General features: G+C 35.2%; 1 protein-coding gene across 1 annotated transcript in view; it reads left to right on the forward strand.

Annotated features, from left to right (window-relative positions):
* Positions 1-22,500, forward strand: part of gli2a (GLI family zinc finger 2a) — an 83,179-nt gene that overhangs the window by 45,532 nt on the left and 15,147 nt on the right. Inside the window, exons 4-8 of the mRNA XM_028436863.1 lie at positions 6,580-6,779; positions 8,222-8,392; positions 18,163-18,364; positions 19,136-19,292; positions 21,911-22,021. Coding sequence (XP_028292664.1) covers positions 6,580-6,779; positions 8,222-8,392; positions 18,163-18,364; positions 19,136-19,292; positions 21,911-22,021 — 841 coding nt within the window. The remainder of the gene's footprint in view (positions 1-6,579; positions 6,780-8,221; positions 8,393-18,162; positions 18,365-19,135; positions 19,293-21,910; positions 22,022-22,500) is intronic.

Genomic DNA, 22,500 nt, shown 5'->3' on the forward strand with positions numbered 1-22,500 from the left:
GGATAAGGAATCATTTATTAACATGTAACATTAACATGTAAGAGTAGAAGGCGGCCAGAAAGAAAGTAGTAGCAGATTCCCCCCCGCCGGTACACTGCTGGACAACAGAAGGGATAAATATATATAACGTCGTTATGGTTACTGAAGGTTAAATGTGGTGCGTTACATGTATTGATAGAATAAACTGTTATGAAAACATCCCTGGTTTCATACACAGCTGTAGTGAGGAGGTGGGTTAGAAACAAGATGAGAGATTATGATTGGCTAAGGAGGAGTCATGTTTAATGGTAGCCAATCAGAGCCAGTGTTTTTACTCATGTGCCAGCACACACACACACACACACACACACACACACACACACACACACACACACACACACACACACACACACACACACACACACACACACACACACACACACACACACACACACACACACACACACACACACACACAGACACACACACGCACGCACACGCACGCACACACGCACGCACGCACGCACACACACAGACATGCACACACGCACGCACACACACAGACACACACACACGCACACACACGCACACACGCACACGCACACACGCACACGCACACGCACACACACACACACACGCACACACACACACACACACAGACACACACACACACACACACACACACACACACACACACGCACGCACACACACACACAGACACACACACACACACAGACACACACACAGACACACACACAGACACCACACACAGACACACACACACACACAGACACACACACAGACACACACACAGACACACACACACAGACACACACACAGACACACACACACAGACACACACACACACACACACACACACACACACACACACACAACAGATGTGATGACTCAGCAGAGATGGTGAGCGTGGAACAATCTGATGAAAAGTTGTTATTTTTAAGGTAACGATACAAACACTACTTTATATTAATTATGATCAAAGACAAGAACGTACATGTGAAGTGTTCATTATATCCAGGAGTGAAGACTTTGTCCACATCTGTTGTAAACAACTATAATTTAATAAAACACCTCACAACGACACACATCTAAAAATATGAATTATTTGACATAAAACAACTTTTTTTTTTAACAGTAACGCAAATAGTTACTTTAATTGGTAATAAATTATTTTTATTATAGAGTAATTTAGTTACTAACTCAGTTACTTTTTAGAACAAGTAGTGATTAATTATAACTAATTACTTTATTAAAATAACGTTCCCAACACTGTTTGTCAGACATGTTCATCACTTATAAACCATTTCTACCACTTTTACACCTAATGTCACATATATTGACCATTATTGTCACTTTTAACCACTTATCACCAGATTTCATGATTATTTTTACCAATTTAACCACATTTACCATTTATCATGTCCATTATTGTTTAAAATAATTGTTCTAATATTAACACTTTAAACCATTTTTACCACTTTTTCTCTCTGTTTTTATCCACTTTAAGTTATAACTTTTAAACAATTTCTGTGGTTTTTAAAATCTCATTTCACCTCCTTTTCCACCATTTTTATTCACTTTGAACCATTTATTAGTGATTAAAACCAGGATTTCCATCTTTAAGATGATTATAATAATAATAATAAACGTTCCTGGATAACAGTGGATATTATTCAGATGAATAAATAAATGTGGTTATCACAGATTCATAGAACAATAGACCATCATTTTACTGACTTTATGGATGGACCCCAAAAATCTCCCCTTAATTCCCCCTTATAGATGGTCCTGTCTCCACATGACTGTTCTTCAATGTTCATGTCATCTGTGGGGTCCCCCAGGGCTCCATACTTGGACCAACCCTCTTCATTATCTACATGCTCCTCCTGGGTCGTGTCGTCAGCAGGCATGGAATTAATTTCCATTGCTATGCTGACGACACACAACTATATCTTAAAGTCACCCCCCCCCCCTCTGCCACGGCTGCCCGCCTCAGCTCCTCCCTGGAGGAGATAGGGGGCGTGGATGAGTCAAAACTTCCTGCAACTCAAAAGCAGAAACCATTCAAACTGGAACCCCTCATCACCTCTGTTTTCTGGACACACCATTCCCCTCTCTCCCTCTGTCACAAACCTGGGGTTCAATTTGACCCCCACCTTTCCTTTGACAATCAGGTCACCTCCATTTGCAAAACTTCATTTCATTTCCAAACTGTGCCCCTCCCTCTCCCTTCCTGCTGCAGAGAAGCTCGTCCACGCCTTTGTCTCCTCCAGGCTGGACTACTGTAACACACTCCTCATCAGGATCCCTGGCAGGAGCCTCCAAAAGCTCCAGTATGTTCAGAACAGTGCTGCCAGGGTCCTGATGAGGGTACGGAAACACGAGCACATGACCCCCATCCTCCGTACACTGCACTGGCTCCCCTTCAGTCCCACATAGAACATAAGACCCTCCTGCACACCCATCACTGCCTGCACGGTGTGGCCCCCACTTACCTCACTGAACTGCTCACACCACACACCTCAACCAGGACCTGGTCAGGCCAACAGCACCGTCTGGTCACGCCCAGGACACGGCTCAAAACCATGGGCGACAGGGCCTTTGAAGCCGCTGACCCCCGCCTGTTGAACGCCCTCCCAGACCACCTCAGGGCCCCACAAACGGTGGACATTTTTAAGAAAAAACTTAAATATCACCTTTTTATAGAAACTTATTTTAACAGTTAATTCCTCTTTTAGTCCTGTCTTTTAATATATGTTGTTTTATTGTTTTAATCCTGTAGCACTTTGAGGTTTGGCATCAAATGTAAAGTGCATTACAAATAAAATGTATTATTATTAGAAAAGGTTGAGAACCAGTGGTTTAAAGAACTGTGTGGAAACATTAGAAATACTAGAAACAGTTAAATACTGGATGAATGAAGGTATGAAACCAGGTGAACTAATTATTCAAAGTGTTACAATCCTTTAAATGTTTGTCAGCCATGTTGGAGGAAATCATTGTGAATGATAACGTGTTTGTACTCATGGATAAACATGCCGTACCTTGTCCAAACGCTTCTTTCTCACAGTAAAGTTGTTAGAATACAACAACACACAGTGTGTAATGACACAGTAGAGAGAATCAAACAGTAATTACCAGCTTTAAAGCTCCTGATCCTTCCTCTGACTCACTGAGGATCATCATTACTCCCACACTGGGACAGTAGGATGGTTTCCTCTGGTTGGATGGAAGCGTCTCTACTGAGCATCATGATTAGATAATAGTAACACACACACACAGTAGTGTGTGTGTGTTACTATTAACACACAGTAGTGTGTGTGTGTGTGTGTGTGTGTGTGTGTGTGTTCCTCTAACACTAAGCTCTTTATAGATGTCAGTAGGTAGAGTCTAGAGATGTTGGTTTTCACACCAGAACAACAGTTGTAGAACTACTAGAACCAGAACCAGAGAGAGTCAACACACAACACGCTACACACTACACACACTACACGCTACACACTACACACTACACACTACACGCTACACACTACACACTACACGCTACACGCTACACGCTACACACTACACACTACACACAACACACTACACACTACACACTACACACTACACACTACACACTACACACAAACAGCAGCTACAGTCAAAGATTCTTCATCAATGTATTATTATATTTTTGTCTGTCCTGTTAACAGATCAATAACTCTGATCAGTGACCAGAGGTGTGTTCCATAAAGGAGGTTCAACAAACTCTGAGTTAATAAACTCTGAGTATCTGATTGTATTACAGCTGGTATGAAGTGGATCAATCAACCCTGAGTTTGTAAACCTTGGGTTACTAATGTGAACATGTGCCATAAAAAGCCATCATCAATGGATCAAAGATAACACAAACTACCATGGCAACCACCTGGAGGAGAGTGACTTATTCACCCTGATGGTGAAATAATCAGGTGTTTATAGAGATATATGTATCTGCGGGGGCGGGGCATCATCGCTAGGAAGATGTGTGTGTGTATGTATGTTTGTAGAGTAAATGTTGCAAAACATTCAAAACGTTCATTTTAAAAAAACGGGACTCTTGGTATTGAGCGCGCTACTTCCGGCTCCGGGTTCATGACGTCACTGTGTCTGTTTGGGTTTAAAAAAGAAAGCAATATTAAAAACGAATATTAAAAATGTTTTTGTACTGCTAAAAGTTATTTATGTTAATATTTCATGTTTATTTAAAATTATCCCAAATTGTCCCCGTGATCCCAAACTCCCTTTAAACCTTTTGTACCATGCTATTGTTAGCATCTCAAACATAGAGCTCTCTGAATAGATCATTTAAACCATCAGCCATATAACTGTCTGTGTAACTGTTCAATAACAGAAATGCACAAAAATATACAAAAAGGCTCCAAAAAACATACATTACACAAAAAAAATGTAAAATAAGTAAAGTTAGTAATGATGTGAGCACGTCAGGGTGTGTGACGTTATTACAGTTTTTCTCAATTGCTAAGACACATTTCTTGAAACCTGCTCTCCTTTTCTCTAAACTGTGAACACAAAACACAATTTCCAAGCTACATTCACAGAACGTCAGACTCTTCTTGCAAAACCAAACTTTCACCTCAAAACAGTTCAATCTGTGCTCAAAACTGAACTGTGTTGTCAAATCATGTCCCAAGTCAATCAGAATTAAAAACACTACTGAACAGTCACTAAACACTACGTAGAAAAATAGAAAACAATGCTCAGGACATGAAACTGGAGAAATAAATGTTTATTCACTGTAGGCTAAATACATGTTGCAAAACAAAGAACCTGTGCATAGCACTTGTACAAAAAGACAAAACAGAAATCTAATGCATTTACACGTATCTTATGCGGTTGCCACTTGTGTACAGTAAGCCCATGTAAAAAAGTACAAAAATATGCATTACTCAGCCACAGCATCATGTCTCCGTACTGGGTCAGGCCACAGGACGTCATCCACATCACAGGCTACATTTTGTCTGGCCAGGCAACGGGAAAAAACCCCTGGCATGACGTATCCAGGTTTGCCAGATTGACGTTTTTCAATCTAGAGGTCCAGTGGGGTTTTACGGATGGGCGGGACTTACCAGCTCTATAGTATGTCATACAGTAATTGCTGTCAACATTTACATACTGTACTACAGTTTTTCTCATTTGCTAAAACACTAAACCCTATTGTCTGAACCAAATGCTCAGTTTCCTGAACCCACTGATTGAAACAATCACTCTTTTGGCAAAACCATAAACACTTTTCACCTGTTTAGACACAACTTGCCAACACATTTTCATTGTGATGCACAATGGCACTGTGGCTGAGTAATGCACTGTATTTGTATATCTTTGTACTTTTTTACATGGGCTTACTGTACACAAGTGGCAAACGCATAAGATACGTGTAAATGCATAAGATTTGTGTTTTCTCTTTTTGTACAAGTGCTATGCACAGGTTCTTTGTTTTGCAACATGCATTTAGCCTACAGTGAATAAACATTTATTTCTCCAGTTTCATGTCCTGAGCATTGTTTTCTATTTTTCTACGTAGTGTTTAGTGACTGTTCAGTAGTGTTTTTAATTCTGATTGACTTGGGACATGATTTTTCAACACAGTTCAGTTTTGAGCACAGATTGAACTGTTTTGAGGTGAAAGTTTGGTTTTGCAAGAAGAGTCTGACGTTTTGTGAATGTAGCTTGGAAATTGTGTTTTGTGTTCACAGTTTAGAGAAAAGGAGAGCAGGTTTCAAGAAATGTGTCTTAGCAATTGAGAAAAACTGTATAATGTCAAAAAAAAAAGGTAATTACCTGTTCTCGTCTCTAAATCTTCGGATTATGGTGGACACAGTGAATCTACTGATGTTTGGTTGTATCCTTTGTCCAGCCTCCCTCATGCTCATACCATGGACAAGAACATGGTCAATCACAGTAGCTCTGATTTCATCAGATATTACTGTTCTTTGTCTTCACTGAACACCTCGTCCTCCTCTCCCACCAACTCTTCCTCTCAGATTTCTATCCATTGTAGGGCCTCACAAACCACTGCTCTTCCCTTACATCATTAGCCACAAGTGTGATCAGTTTTGAGTTGTTGTGTTCAAGTGGTGACGCCTGTGCTTTAATTGTGTTTGACTTTTGTCACCTGTGCTCACCATTATGCAGCACGGGTGCATCACAATGAATATGTGTTGGTAAGTTGTGTCTAAACAGGTGAAAAGTGTTTATGGTTTTGCCAAAAGAGTGATTGTTTCAATCGGTGGGTTCAGGAAACTGAGCATTTGGTTCAGACAATAGGGTTTAGTGTTTTAGCAAATGAGAAAAACTGTATTGTGTATCAGAGAACACTGTCAAGGTTCATTAGTGTTCAGGTGGGCGGGGCCAGGTAGAAACCTGCCAGTGAGCAGGTTGAGTTTATGGAGAAGGTTACCATGGTAACAGACTCAGAGAAGAACATACCCATAACATGGAATATCCCTCTGTAGTAGGTCACTGACACACACACACACACACACACACACTAACTCTGTCTGTGTGTGTGTGTGTGTGTGTGTGTCCTGTCTCCAGCCCTCCAGGACTACCAGGCAGTCCAATCCTCTCAGACCTGTCACTGATCCGTCTGTCCCCCCATACAGGGGCCGGGGTGGGGGAGTCCCCGTTTAGCCCCGCCCACCCCTACCACCACATGGAGCACTACCTGCGATCAGTGCATGGCAGCCCCACCCTCTCCATGATCTCTGCTGACAGAGGCCTGAGCCCAGCTGAAGGTAGGACCCCTGACCCCTGACCTCTGACCTCTGACCCCTGACCTCTGACCTCTGACCCCTGACCTCTGACCTCTTACAGATACTGTGTGTGTCAATTAAAACAATATAGTGTTTTAAATTCTACACAGTTAAAATAATATTGAATAATTTTATAGTTAATGTATATGAAAGTCTACAAAAAGTAACATGAATATAATAACACATGATCATGTGATCAACACATGCTAATTACTCATTTCTTGCCACACATAAAACATACATATTTAACCTGTACATTGGTGGTTAAATGAATCTGTTCCCACACAATTAAAATCTGTATTTTCTTCCAGAAATAGTGTTTTTGTTGGTTTAGTTTCTTACCAGGGATTTAAAACTTAAGGTTAGTCACAGGTGGAGGAAAGTTGATGGTCTGTAGATGTTGTAGGAATGTGCTGAGTCATTGTACAACCTGATTTATTTTAGGTTAATAAATTATTATATCATGATTTTATTTGAATATAATGTCATTAATCATCAATACCCTCTGTAAGAAATAACAATTTATTATTTTAGTTTTTTTAAAAGTACAGGGAGCCACTGAAAAAGAGTCAAAGGGCCACATGAGGGTCCAGAGCCGCAGGTTGCAGACCTCTGTTCTAACACTAATCTTTAATGTCGTAGCCTGAGGTCGTCATGTTGACACAAACCATCACGTCTGTGAAACAGAATCTTTTTGTTTTCATAGATCAGTCGAGTTATGCTGAGATATATACATATATAAATGATAATAAATGATAAACACGTATATAAATGATAATAAATGATAAACACGTATATAAATGTATATAAATGATAAACATGTATATAAATGATAATAAATGATAAACACGTATATAAATGATAATAAATGATAAACACGTATATAAATGATAATAAATGATAAACACATATATAAATGTATATAAATGATAAACATGTATATAAATGATAATAAATGATAAACACGTATATAAATGATAATAAATGATAAACACATATATAAATGTATATAAATGATAAACATGTATATAAATGATAATAAATGATAAACATGTATATAAATGATAATAAATGATAAACACGTATATAAATGATAAACACACATAAATGATAAACACGTATATAAATGATAAACACGTATATAATGATAAACACGTATATAATGATAAACACGTATATAAATGATAAACACATATATAAATGTATATAAATGATAAACACGTATATAAATGATAAACACATATATAAATGATAAACACATATATAAATGTATATAAATGATAAACATGTATATAAATGATAATAAATGATAAACACGTATAAATGTATATAAATCATGAACACGTATATAAATGTATGTAACTGAACACCATATAAATATACTGTATGTACTGGTATAAATAAATATTTTGTTTCGTACTCAGTGACCCATGAACACTTAAAGGAGCGGGGCTTGTTGGGCCTTCCTCCTCCTCCAGGCTCCGCCCCCTCTGAGTACTACCACTTGATGGCCAGTCACAGGAGTCACTACGGAGAGCTGCTGATGCAGAGCGGAGCTGCTGCTCATCTCCCAGATTATATCAGCCCTGTGGAAGGTGAGACGCCAACCTCAGCTTTAAAAACATGACGTCAATACAAACAAGACTTAATAAAACATACAGCTGGTAGATGAGAAAGCTAGGCTCCACCCATTGATTGATAAACTGACAGTTTAATGAATAGATTTGAAATGCTACTGCCCCTTAAAGAACATTCCAGAGAAATATAAACTGAACAGTGTAAAATATTTATAATATCTGTGGATATCATGAAATAAACAGAACAACTGATGAAGATGATGAATTTAGTCTGAAATAGTTTTTCTACATAACAGTTGATAAGTTGGATCAGACGATGCTATCTGTAGCAGCGCTTCTAGCCCCGCCCACATCCTCTACCACAGAGTGGTCGACTGTCACTACAATCATTTATCACTGACTTTGTTCATTTGTCACTCATGGATTTATTATTGGTTCTGAACCCTGTCTGAGTGTCAGTGTGGATTGGAGACACTGTCTGCTCCACTAGGACCATTGTCCCTGCTAGCTGCTACATGTTAGCATTGATGTGTTAGCTGCTACATGTTAGCATTGATGTGTTAGCTGCTACATGTTAGCATTGAGGTGTTAGCTGCTTCATGTTAGCATTGAGGTGTTAGCTGCTACATGTTAGCATTGAGGTGCTAGCTGCTTCATGTTAGCATTGAGGTGATAGCTGCTCCATGTTAGCATTGAGGTGATAGCTGCTACATGTTAGCATTGAGGTGATAGCTGCTCCATGTTAGCATTGAGGTGATAGCTGCTACATGTTAGCATTGAGGTGCTAGCTGCTACATGTTGGTGCTAGCTGCTACATGTTGAGCATTGAGGTGCTAGCTGCCAAATGTTGGTGCTAGCTGCTACATGTTTACCATTGAGGTGCTAGCTGCTACATGTTGGTGCTAGCTGCTACATGTTTAGCATTGAGGTGCTAGCTGCCAAATGTTGGTGCTAGCTGCTACATGTTTACCATTGAGGTGCTAGCTGCTACATGTTGGTGCTAGCTGCTACATGTTGGTGCTAGCTGCTACATGTTGAGCATTGAGGTGCTAGCTGCCAAATGTTGGTGCTAGCTGCTACATGTTTACCATTGAGGTGCTAGCTGCTACATGTTGGTGCTAGCTGCTACATGTTTAGCATTGAGGTGCTAGCTGAGGCTAGCAGAGCTCCACTGATCCACAAACTCTTACTCTACCAATTTTCACATAACTGAGCTTTAGTTTTCCATCTAGTGTTTTTATTTAAACTAAAATTAACGCCCACGAAGCAAAGCAACGACTTCTCCTCTGGTTCTCCTGTTTCTGGTGTTGTGGTCTGTGCATCAGTATTATGGGTATACCAGGAACTTGTGAAATGAGAAAGGTTCCACACTGTTTTACTAAGTGAAGAAAAGCGATTAACTGCTTTATTTTTCTAGAATAAATTCATCACAATTAATTAGATAAAGTCCCAGCCCTAATGTAAATATATGTAAATATATGTTGGAAATCATCAGCGCTGATGGAGGAAAGTCTTCATGTTCCTACGAGAAAAGCAGGAGCCAAAGTAAATGTGGGAGAAAGAGGGTCTCTGTGTGTGTGTGTGTGTGTGTGTGTGTGTGTGTGTGTGTGTGTGTGTGTGTGTGTGTGTGTGTGTGCGTGTGCGTGTGGGGGGCTTTAAGGGGGGCTTCCCTCAGCCCATTAAAGCAAACACTTGAGTATATGTTGAGGTTGATGAGCTTGTGAGTGCAAGTGTGTGTGTGTGTAAACACGCTGCACACACACTGCGGACACTGGGGGCACTATGCCCCCCCCCCACACACACACACACTAATAAAACTCTCAGTGTTGGTATTGGTGAGATTGAGCAGAAAAACAAACATTAAACTGTGGGGGCTTCAGGTCCTGTTGGCACACACTCAGGGGGCGGGGCTTACCAAGGCTAGGCTCAGGCTGCCAATCAAAACGTTCTGTGACAGGGGGCGGGGCTTACCAAGGCTAGGCTCAGGCTGCCAATCCAAACGTTCTGTGACAGGCCAATGGCTGAAGGCCCATGAGGAAAGTTTCCACCTTCTTTATTTGCTCCAGTAACTGGAGGATTAATACATACACACGTTAAAAACTACACACAGGAAGAATTCATTCATAAAGCCCCGCCCCCATTAACAACAAGTGGGAGCATTTTTCAAACGGTTGAATCTGGAAAAAATTGATCCAGTACCAGAAAACAGGAAGTGCAACAAGGGAGGCTTTAGTTACACTATTTCTGATTTAGAATAGTATAAACCAGTGATGTCATTGCTTTATTATCCTGTTTTATCATTGAATACATCACTAAGAATTATCTAAAATCTATTCGGAATCTAACTTCTGATGACTCAGTTTAATCCAGATGTTTTGGATCAAAGTGATCCCAATCCTGCTAAAAAGTTCTGAAAAAACCAAACTAAAGATTTCATCTGGATTTAAACCTAAACTTTATGATCCATTTTTTCTTTTGAAAAGCCATTTTTAAGATTTGATTTAATCTGTTATCAGAATCTGAGCTGATGACCTTTGACAAACTGGGACCTGGTCCTGGATTAGAACTAAACTAATGAGCTCTGTTCAAACCTATATAATGATGTAGAGTCAGAACATCAACATGTTATTATATATTATATATATTATATATATATAGTGGTTCTGTTCAGGATGAAGGAGGTGATGACAATAGTTAGAACCCAATCATCCAATGAGAGTCTCTGATCATTCTGACTGTGTGTAGTGACTGGGTTCACACACACACACACACACTCTATATGACGTTGCTCTGTGGTGGTGTGTGTAACATCTGTTTTCCACCTATAAAACACATGTTAACACTGATGCAGAGGAACCATTAAAGTTGATTTCATGATGGAGTGAAGTCGTAGGATTTGGGGCGGGGCAGACGCGGTGCCCAAAGGGGCGGGGCAGACGCAGTGCCCAAAGGGGCGGGGCAGACGCAGTGCCCAAAGGGGCGGGGCAGACGCAGTGCCCAAAGGGGCGGGGCAGACGCGGTGCCCAAAGGGGCGGGGCAGACGCGGTGCCCAAAGGGGCGGGGCAGACGCAGTGCCCAAAGGGGCGGGTCAGACGTGAGCTGAACAGATAGCCTCATAAAAGGAAATAATTTGTTATATTGTTTATTAAACGTGTTCAGCTTATTGATGATAACCATGAATGACTTCCTGTTGTCATACAGTGAGTTATTCAGCTTTAAACACACATCTGTGTGTGTTGTGTGTGTGGTGTGTGTGTGTGTGTGTGTGTGGTGTGTGGTGTGGGTGTGTGTGTGTGTGTGTGGTGTGTGTGGTGTGTGTGTGTGTGTGTGTGTGATGGCCATATTAAGGTTTTCCTGCCTCTCACACCTCTTAGTAACACTGAGTTACCGTTAGAATAGAGTTATAATAGTTATAATAGGAGTTATAATAGAGTTATAATAGAGTTATAATAGAGTTATAATAGAGTTATAATAGTATAAGAGTTATAATAGAGTTATAATAGTTATACTAGGAGTATAATAGAGTTATAATAGTTATAATAGGAGTTCTAATAGGAGTTTCTCCATACGTTCTACTAGCCGTTCTCATCGAGTTATAATAGATTTATAATAGAGTTATAATAGGAGTTAAATAGTAGTTATAATAGAGTTATAATAGAGTTATAATAGAGTTATAATAGAGTTATACTAGAGTTATAATAGAGTTATAATCGTTATAATAGGAGTTATAAATAGAGTTATAATAGGTTATAATGGAGTTATAATAGAGTTATAATAGTTATAATAGGAGTTATAATAGAGTTATAATAGAGTTAAATAGTTATAATAGGAGTTATAATAGAGTTATAATAGAGTTATAATAGTTATAATAGGAGTTATAATAGAGTTATAATAGTTATAATAGGAGTTATAATAGGAGTTATAATAGAGTTATAATAGAGTTATAATAGAGTTATAATAGAGTTATAATAGTTATAATAGGAGTTATAATAGAGTTATAATAGAGTTATAATAGAGTTATAATAGAGTTATAATAGAGTTATAATAGAGTTATAATAGTTATAATAGGAGTTATAATAGAGTTATAATAGAGTTATAATAGAGTTATAATAGAGTTATAATAGTTATAATAGGAGTTATAATAGAGTTATAATAGAGTTATAATAGAGTTATAATAGAGTTATAATAGGAGTTATAATAGAGTTATAATAGAGTTATAATAGAGTTATAATAGAGTTATAATAGAGTTATAATAGAGTTATAATAGTTATAATAGGAGTTATAATAGGAGTTATAATAGAGTTATAATAGAGTTATAATAGAGTTATAATAGAGTTATAATAGAGTTATAATAGGAGTTATAATAGAGTTATAATAGAGTTATAATAGTTATAATAGGAGTTATAATAAAGTTATAATAGAGTTATAATAGTTATAATAGGAGTTATAATAGAGTTATAATAGAGTCATAATAGAGTTATAATAGAGTTATAATAGTTATAATAGGAGTTATAATAGGAGTTATAATAGAGTTATAATAGAGTTATAATAGGAGTTATAATAGAGTTATAATAGTTATAATAGAGTTATAATAGAGTTATAATAGAGTTATAATAGAGTTATAATAGTTATAATAGGAGTTATAATAGGAGTTATAATAGAGTTATAATAGGAGTTATAATAGAGTTATAATAGTTATAATAGGAGTTATAATAGGAGTTATAATAGGAGTTATAATAGGAGTTATAATAGAGTTATAATAGAGTTATAATAGAGTTATAATAGAGTTATAATAGAGTTATAATAGGAGTTATAATAGAGTTATAATAGAGTTATAATAGAGTTATAATAGAGTTATAATAGGAGTTATAATAGAGTTATAATAGAGTTATAATAGGAGTTATAATAGAGTTTATAATAGAGTTATAATAGCCGGTTATAATAGAGTTATAATAGGAGTTATAATAGAGTTATAATAGAGTTATAATAGGAGTTATAATAGAGTTATAATAGAGTTATAATAGGAGTTATAATAGGTAGTTTATAATAGAGTCTATAATAGTTATAATGAGTTATACTAGAGTAATAGTTATATTAGAGTTATAGAGTTATAATAGTTATAATAGGAGTTATAATAGAGTTATAATAGAGTTATAATAGAGTTATAATAGTTATAATAGGAGTTATAATAGAGTTATAATAGAGTTATAATAGAGTTATAATAGTTATAATAGGAGTTATAATAGAGTTATAATAGAGTTATAATAGAGTTATAATAGAGTTATAATAGAGTTATAATAGGAGTTATAATAGAGTTATAATAGAGTTATAATAGAGTTATAATAGTTATAATAGGAGTATAATAGAGTTATAATAGAGTTATAATAGAGTTATATAATAAGAGTTATAATAGAGTTATATATTAGAGTTATAATAGTTATAATAGAGTTATAATAGAGTCTAATAGAGTTATAATAGAGTTATAATAGAGTTATAATAGAGTTATAATAGAGTTATAATAGAGTTATAATAGAGTTATAATAGAGTTATAATAGAGTTATAATAGTTATAATAGGAGTTATAATAGAGTTATAATAGGAGTATAATAGGGTTATAATGAGTTATAATAGAGTTAAATAGTTATAATAGGAGTATAATAGGAGTTATAATAGAGTTATAATAGAGTTATAAATATATAATAGGAGTTATAATAGAGTTATAATAGTTATAATAGAGTTATAATAGAGTTATAATAGAGTTATAATAGAGTTATAATAGTTATAATAGGAGTTATAATAGAGTTATAATAGAGTTATAATAGGAGTTATAATAGAGTTATAATAGTTAAATAGAAGTATAAAGGAGTTATAATAGGAGTTATACTAAAGTTATAAATAGAGTTATAATAGAGTTATAATAGAGTTATAATAGAGTAATAATAGAGTTATAATAGAGTTATAATAGAGTTATAATAGAGTTATAATAGAGTTATAATAGGAGTTATAATAGAGTTATAATAGAGTTATAATAGGAGTTATAATAGAGTTATAATAGAGTTATAATAGAGTTATAATAGAGTTATAATAGGAGTTATAATAGAGTTATAATAGAGTTATAATAGGAGTTATAATAGAGTTATAATAGAGTTATAATAGAGTTATAATAGGAGTTATAATAGAGTTATAATAGAGTTATAATAGTTATAATAGGAGTTATAATAGAGTTATAATAGAGTTATATTAGAGTTATAGAGTTATAATAGTTATAATAGGAGTTATAATAGAGTTATAATAGAGTTATAATAGTTATAATAGGAGTTATAATAGGAGTTATAATAGAGTTATAATAGAGTTATAATAGGAGTTATAATAGAGTTATAATAGTTATAATAGGAGTTATAATAGAGTTATAATAGTTATAATAGGAGTTATAATAGAGTTATAATAGAGTTATAATAGAGTTATAATAGGAGTTATAATAGAGTTATAATAGAGTTATAATAGAGTTATAATAGTTATAATAGGAGTTATAATAGAGTTATAATAGAGTTATAATAGTTATAATAGGAGTTATAATAGAGTTATAATAGAGTTATAATAGAGTTATAGAGTTATAATAGTTATAATAGGAGTTATAATAGAGTTATAATAGAGTTATAATAGTTATAATAGGAGTTATAATAGGAGTTATAATAGAGTTATAATAGAGTTATAATAGGAGTTATAATAGAGTTATAATAGAGTTATAATAGGAGTTATAATAGGAGTTATAATAGAGTTATAATAGAGTTATAATAGTTATAATAGGAGTTATAATAGAGTTATAATAGTTATAATAGAGTTATAATAGGAGTTATAATAGAGTTATAATAGAGTTATAATAGAGTTATAATAGGAGTTATAATAGAGTTATAATAGAGTTATAATAGAGTTATAATAGAGTTATAATAGAGTTATAATAGAGTTAGAATAGAGTTAGAATAGGAGTTATAATAGAGTTAGAATAGAGTTAGAATAGAGTTATAATAGTTATAATAGGAGTTATAATAGGAGTTATAATAGAGTTATAATAGAGTTATAATAGAGTTATAATAGTTATAATAGAGTTAGAATAGGAGTTATAATAGAGTTATAATAGAGTTATAATAGTTATAATAGAGTTAGAATAGAGTTAGAATAGAGTTAGAATAGAGTTAGAATAGGAGTTATAATAGAGTTATAATAGAGTTAGAATAGAGTTATAATAGGAGTTATAATAGGAGTTATAATAGAGTTATAATAGAGTTATAATAGAGTTATAATAGGAGTTATAATAGAGTTATATTAGAGTTATAATAGAGTTATAATAGAGTTATAATAGGAGTTATAATAGAGTTATAATAGTTATAATAGAGTTAGAATAGGAGTTATAATAGAGTTATAATAGAGTTATAATAGTTATAATAGAGTTAGAATAGGAGTTATAATAGAGTTATATTAGAGTTATAATAGAGTTATAATAGGAGTTATAATAGAGTTATAATAGAGTTATAATAGTTATAATAGAGTTAGAATAGGAGTTATAATAGAGTTATAATAGAGTTATAATAGTTATAATAGAGTTAGAATAGAGTTATAATAGAGTTAGAATAGAGTTAGAATAGGAGTTATAATAGAGTTATAATAGAGTTAGAATAGAGTTATAATAGGAGTTATAATAGGAGTTATAATAGAGTTATAATAGAGTTATAATAGGAGTTATAATAGAGTTATATTAGAGTTATAATAGAGTTATAATAGGAGTTATAATAGAGTTATAATAGAGTTATAATAGAGTTATAATAGGAGTTATAATAGAGTTATATTAGAGTTATAATAGAGTTATAATAGAGTTATAATAGGAGTTATAATAGAGTTATAATAGGAGTTATAATAGTTATATTAGGAGTTATAATAGGAGTTATAATAGAGTTATAATAGTTATAATAGGAGTTATAATAGAGTTATAATAGTTATAATAGGAGTTATAATAGAGTTATAATAGTTATAATAGAGTTATAATAGAGTTATAATAGGAGTTATAATAGAGTTATAATAGAGTTATAATAGAGTTATAATAGAGTTATAATAGAGTTATAATAGAGTTATAATAGGAGTTATAATAGGAGTTATAATAGAGTTATAATAGAGTTATAATAGGAGTTATAATAGAGTTATAATAGAGTTATAATAGAGTTATAATAGAGTTATAATAGGAGTTATAATAGAGTTATAATAGGAGTTATAATAGGAGTTATAATAGGAGTTATAATAGAGTTATAATAGAGTTATAATAGGAGTTATAATAGAGTTATAATAGGAGTTATAATAGGAGTTATAATAGAGTTATAATAGAGTTATAATAGAGTTATAATAGTTATAATAGAGTTATAATAGAGTTATAATAGAGTTATAATAGAGTTTTAATAGAGTTATAATAGGAGTTATAATAGGAGTTATAATAGAGTTATAATAGTTATAATAGAGTTATAATAGAGTTATAATAGGAGTTATAATAGGAGTTATAATAGAGTTATAATAGAGTTATAATAGAGTTATAATAGAGTTATAATAGGAGTTATAATAGAGTTATAATAGGAGTTATAATAGGAGTTATAATAGAGTTATAATAGAGTTATAATAGAGTTATAATAGAGTTATAATAGGAGTTATAATAGAGTTATAATAGAGTTATAATAGAGTTATAATAGGAGTTATAATAGGAGTTATAATAGAGTTATAATAGAGTTATAAAAGAGTTATAATAGGAGTTATAATAGAGTTATAATAGAGTTATAATAGGAGTTCTAGGATCTCTGTGCTCTACACAAGGGTCTGTTTCCTCTGATAGTTTCTGGTCTGAGGTTGTGTTGGTGTTAATGCTCTATGTCTGGTTCTCTGTAACGCCTATTTTATTATATTATCTCATGTCTGAGAGGTTTTTATGATGTGAGAAAGAAAACCTGGACCAAATATAGGACGTGATGTTGGAACGTAATAGTGACGGTAACACACACACTGTCGTCGCAACAACGAGCACATGCACACATGAACATGCACACACACACACACACACACACAGTGCCCCTGTGTCCTGCAGCAGCAGCAGCACACACACACACGTACGCATCACAAATATGTCCACACTAATTGTGATGATGGGTTACTTTTAATTAATATTAATTATGTACACACACACACACACACATACACACACATGCACAAACACACACACACACTGTGGACTGAGGCTGATATAAACGTCTTATTTCCATGTGTGTGTGTAGTTGTTCTCGGTGCACACAGGGGGGCAGACGTCACCTGCTCACACAGCGTTTTAATGAGATCTTTTAAGTCCAGCTTTCACACGTTTTTAAAGAACATCTTTGTTTAGCTCCTCCTCTGATGTGAGGATTTCATTTCTTTCTTTTCTTGCCAGTGTTTGTTTGACCTCAGTGGGCGGGGCCTCTGAACCAGAAGACTGAAGGACGTAAAATGTTAATGATAATTTAATTTATCCACTGCATTGATCATTTATCATCACCTGATTATTGGTGCGCTGGCTGTGATTGGTCAGAAACCAATGTTTATTAATCACAATGTGACCTCACGTTTACACACGTTTCTAAATGTTCTGATCATTCCTATTATCATATTGTCTGTAATGCTGCTCTCATAATAATAATAATAATTATTATTATTTTATTATTATTAATATTATAATTAATATTATTATTATTAATGCTGCTCTCTGGTTTTTCCATCATGCAGTTTCACGTTTTTCGAGTCCCAGACTGACTCCACGTCTGAGCAGAAAGAGGGCGTTGTCCATCTCGCCGCTGTCTGACGCCAGCATCGACCTGCAGACCATGATTCGTACGTCGCCAAACTCACTGGTGGCGTACATCAACAACTCTAGATCTAGCTCAGCAGCTAGTAGCTCCTACGGTCACCTGTCAGTGGGACGGATCAGGTAAGATCATAGATCTATTTGTGTAGGATCGGGTAAGAACATAGACATATTAAAATAGGATTAGGTAAGATCATAGATATATTAATGTAGGATCAGGTAAGAACATAGATCTATTAGTGTAGGATCAGTTAAGATCATAAACATATTAAAATAGGATCAGGTAAGATCATAGATATATTAAAATAAAAATCAGGTAAGATCATAGATATATTAGTAGAGGATCAGATAAGATCATAGATCTATTTATGTAGGATCAGGTAAGAACATAGATCTATTAGTGTAGGATCAGTTAAGATCATAGATTTATTATGGGCGACCATAGCTCAGGTGGTAGAGGGTCGTCTTCTGATCGAGAGGTTGGGGGTTCGATCCCAGTACCTGACTATGTGTCGAAGTGTCCTTGGGCAAGACACTGAACCCTAAGTTGCTCCCAGTGGTCGACTAGTGCCTTGCATGTCAGTCCTGTCCCATTGGTGTGTGAATGTGAGAGTGATTGGGTGAATGAGCTGATATGTAAAGCTTTGGGACTGTTTCAGTGGTGATAAAACTCTATATAAATCATGTTCATTTAACAACATCAAGTCCAGTCCATTTAAAATAGAATCAGGTACGATCATAGATATATTAGTATAGGATCAGATAAGATCATAGATATATTAGTATAGGATCAGATAAGATCATAGATATATTTGTATCGGACCAGGTATGATCGTAGATCAGGTAGGCGTGTCCACATGGTAACCTCTGACCCTACTCTATTTCCTTGTTCAGTCCTACTTTCAGTTTTCCTCACCCTATCAACACAGTTGCCTACCAGCAGCTGCTGACTCAGAGGAGTCTGAACGCCTTCGGACAGACTCCGCCCCTTATCCAGCCTTCCTCCTCCTCCTCCTCCTACGCTGCTCGTCATCTTACACACACACACCAGGTAATATACAGCTAACCTGTAACCATGGTGATTTAGCCTCTACAGCTAACCTGTAACCATGGTGATTTAGCCTCTACAGCTAACCTGTAACCATGGTGATTTAGCCTCTACAGCTAACCTGTAACCATGGTGATTTAGCCTCTACAGCTAACCTGTTACAGGTTAACAATCAGGATTAAGTTATCCCTGCTGTCAGTGCTGTGAGAAATGAGTGTTTTACAGAATATTCATGGTTTTTATACATGTTTCTTCACAAAAATATTATAAATAGTCATTTAATTTGTCCATTGACTTTTGGTTTTAATATTTTTTATTATTATAGTTTCTATATGAAGACAAAAATAACTTTTCTTATTAATAAAACACCAACACTGAAAAGTTAGAAAAGATACACAATAATCTGACTTTACTCATTATGACTGCAATGGAACTCATAGAATACATTTTAAAAAGTGTCCTGAAAATAATAAAATTGATCCTGTACTGTTGAATCTTTCATTTATTTTTCTGTCAGACCTCTGGATATTTTGTAATAATAATAATTCCTGCTTGTTGAATTGCTGTCAGAGTTTGATATTAAAGGATTATTGGAGTTATGTTTTTTTTTTTTTTTTTTGTTTTGTTTAATTATAGATGATAAATCCTTTTTAGAAACGTATCTATACGTATATGTAACATAGCGTACGTTCGTGGTGTGTTGTAATGCTGGATCAATGGTAGAATGGGAGACCCGAGTTTGAATCCTGAATTATATACTTTATCTTTCTTTTTGTTTTTTTTGTGAATTTCACATCATTGAGGTCAAGGTTTGTTCTATTCTGTTCTATGAGACTAGTAAGTCACTGGACTTGCACACAGAGGACCCCGGTTCGAATCCCCGCTGGGGAAAAATGAGCAATATACCATCTGCCAGCGTGGGTCCTTGGGCAAGACCCTTCACGCTACTGCCTACCTCAGGTGCTGGGGAACCAGAGCACCTTGATGAAAAATAGGCTCCTGGAACTAGACTGAAAAGGGCGAGATGTGATATGGTTGGTTATTGTCTACCAGCCTTTCTCTCTCTGTTTTTTCTGGACCATGTCTTTTATTTCTTCATCAGTTGTTCACAGGTGTAAACCAAGCTGTGATTCTGTGATTGAATTTATGGTCTTCTTAAGAAAGCCATGACCACCCACTTATCTCAAACATCTACAGCTTAACTAAGCCTCATCTCTTTACCATGACTCAGCAAAGATTTTCTCTAACCACGTGTTCTTCTTTATCCTGGATGTATTTATCTGACTTTTGTGCAATACCCCCCAACTAACTCTTCACATTTAGTAAACGTGTTACCTGCTTTATTTGGACTCTTTAAAGTGTGTGTGAGAATGGATGGATGGGTGAGTAGGTGTGAAAGGATGAAGCCCAGAGTCCTGCTGATTGTACACCAGTCGTAAACTTGATATTTGTTCTTCAAAGAGTGTGTAGAAGTTTCATTTCTGTGGATTATAAACATGTGACGCTCCTCTATCATGGCCAATCAGAACATGTTCATCTAATCTGAAAGTAAACTTGTAAATGGCTGAGTGCCTTGGCCTCACACCTCAGTAGTTTTAACACCAACAGGATGAAGGCGTGAGAAACAACATATTTTTACTCCTTTTTGCTTCGCTTCATCAAACAAACAGAGACATGAGGTTATTGTCACTCAGTTTATCTGAAACATGTTTCCTTTTGATCCTCAACCTCAACGTAGTGAATCATCAAAGCCTCCACTTATTCATATTCCTTTTATCTCCATTAAAACTTGAACAGGCTTTGTTTTCTTAGTCAGTGGATAGATTAAAGCATGGTAGGCCCCGCCCTCTGTGGGTAGATCAAAGTGTGGTAGATCAAAACGTGAGCAAAGTGCTGTAGACTCCACCCTCTTACCTCAGGTTGTCCAAAGGTTTTTATAGGAGGGGGCGGGGCTAAGAGTGATGGTCCAATGATGTCAGAATCTCATTCTCAGCCAATAGATAAATTAAATAGTAATATCCTGCTTTAACCCATAGAGGGCAGTCACTCTGACAACTAAATATGACACATTTAAATAGTTTGATTAGAATAATCAATAAACAGCTCGACTTCATACACAATACATATGATTTAGCAGGAAAACGGTCTAACTTCCAGTTTCTCTTGAACAAAAATTTTTCAGAAGTGAACAAGACTAAAGCTGATATGATATGAACTCTTTTGTAATAAATCAGTGTTTTTAGTCAGTGTGTGTAACAGGACCACTACAGGATGGGGGTCTCAGTCCTCAGTCATGGTTTCTGTCCTCATGCCTCAGCGACTTCCAGCCACGAGCTACGATACGAGGGCGGGTCTTTAGTAGTTAACTAATCAACCTGACAGAACACCTCCCTGAGTCGTTTACCCCCAATCAATCACCCACCCTGCTAACACACACACACACACACACACACACACACACACACCAGATTACAGACAAAGAAGCTCAAACTCTGCATGTAGAGTTTAATGTGTGTGTGTGTGTGTGTGTGTGTGTGTGTGTGTGTGTGTGTGTGTGTGTGTGTGTGTGTGTGTGTGTGTGTGTGTGTGTGTGTGTGTGTGTGTGTGTGTGTGTGTGTCAGAATGCTGGAGGAGACCCAGCAGTGAGCAGCACTGTCAACCCACTAAGCACCAAGAGGTCAAAGGTGAAAACTGAAGCTGAGGGTCCTCTGCTAATCTCCCCTTCCTCACAGGTAACAATCAATACTGGATCAATCAGATCTGATCATCTAATAATCTGATCATCTAATAATCTAAGAATCTAATATCTAATAATTTATTAATCCTATTTTTATGTGAATGCACTGTACAGGCACTCACAGAGAGCTCAGGAACTAACTAATTAATATAAAACTAACTAATTAACATAAAACTAACTAATTAACATAAACCTAACTAATTAACAAAAAACTAACTAATTAACATAAACCTAACTAATTAACAAAAAACTAACTAATTAGGTAACTAGCTAGCTAACTAACCTAATCCTAACTAACATCAGAGGAACTCTCCTTTAAACAGACTGTTTCTCTGTTTTATTTGTAAAATGTGAGTCACACACACTAAGATATACGTTAGCATTAGCATGTCTCACACTGCTTGTTAATGATGCTGTCAGCTGTGTGTGTGTGTGTGTGTGTGTGTGTGTGTGTGTGTGTGTGTGTGTGTGTGT

This window comes from Gouania willdenowi, chromosome 21, assembly GCF_900634775.1.
Source record: "Gouania willdenowi chromosome 21, fGouWil2.1, whole genome shotgun sequence".
NCBI classification, from domain to species: Eukaryota; Metazoa; Chordata; class Actinopteri; order Blenniiformes; family Gobiesocidae; genus Gouania; species Gouania willdenowi.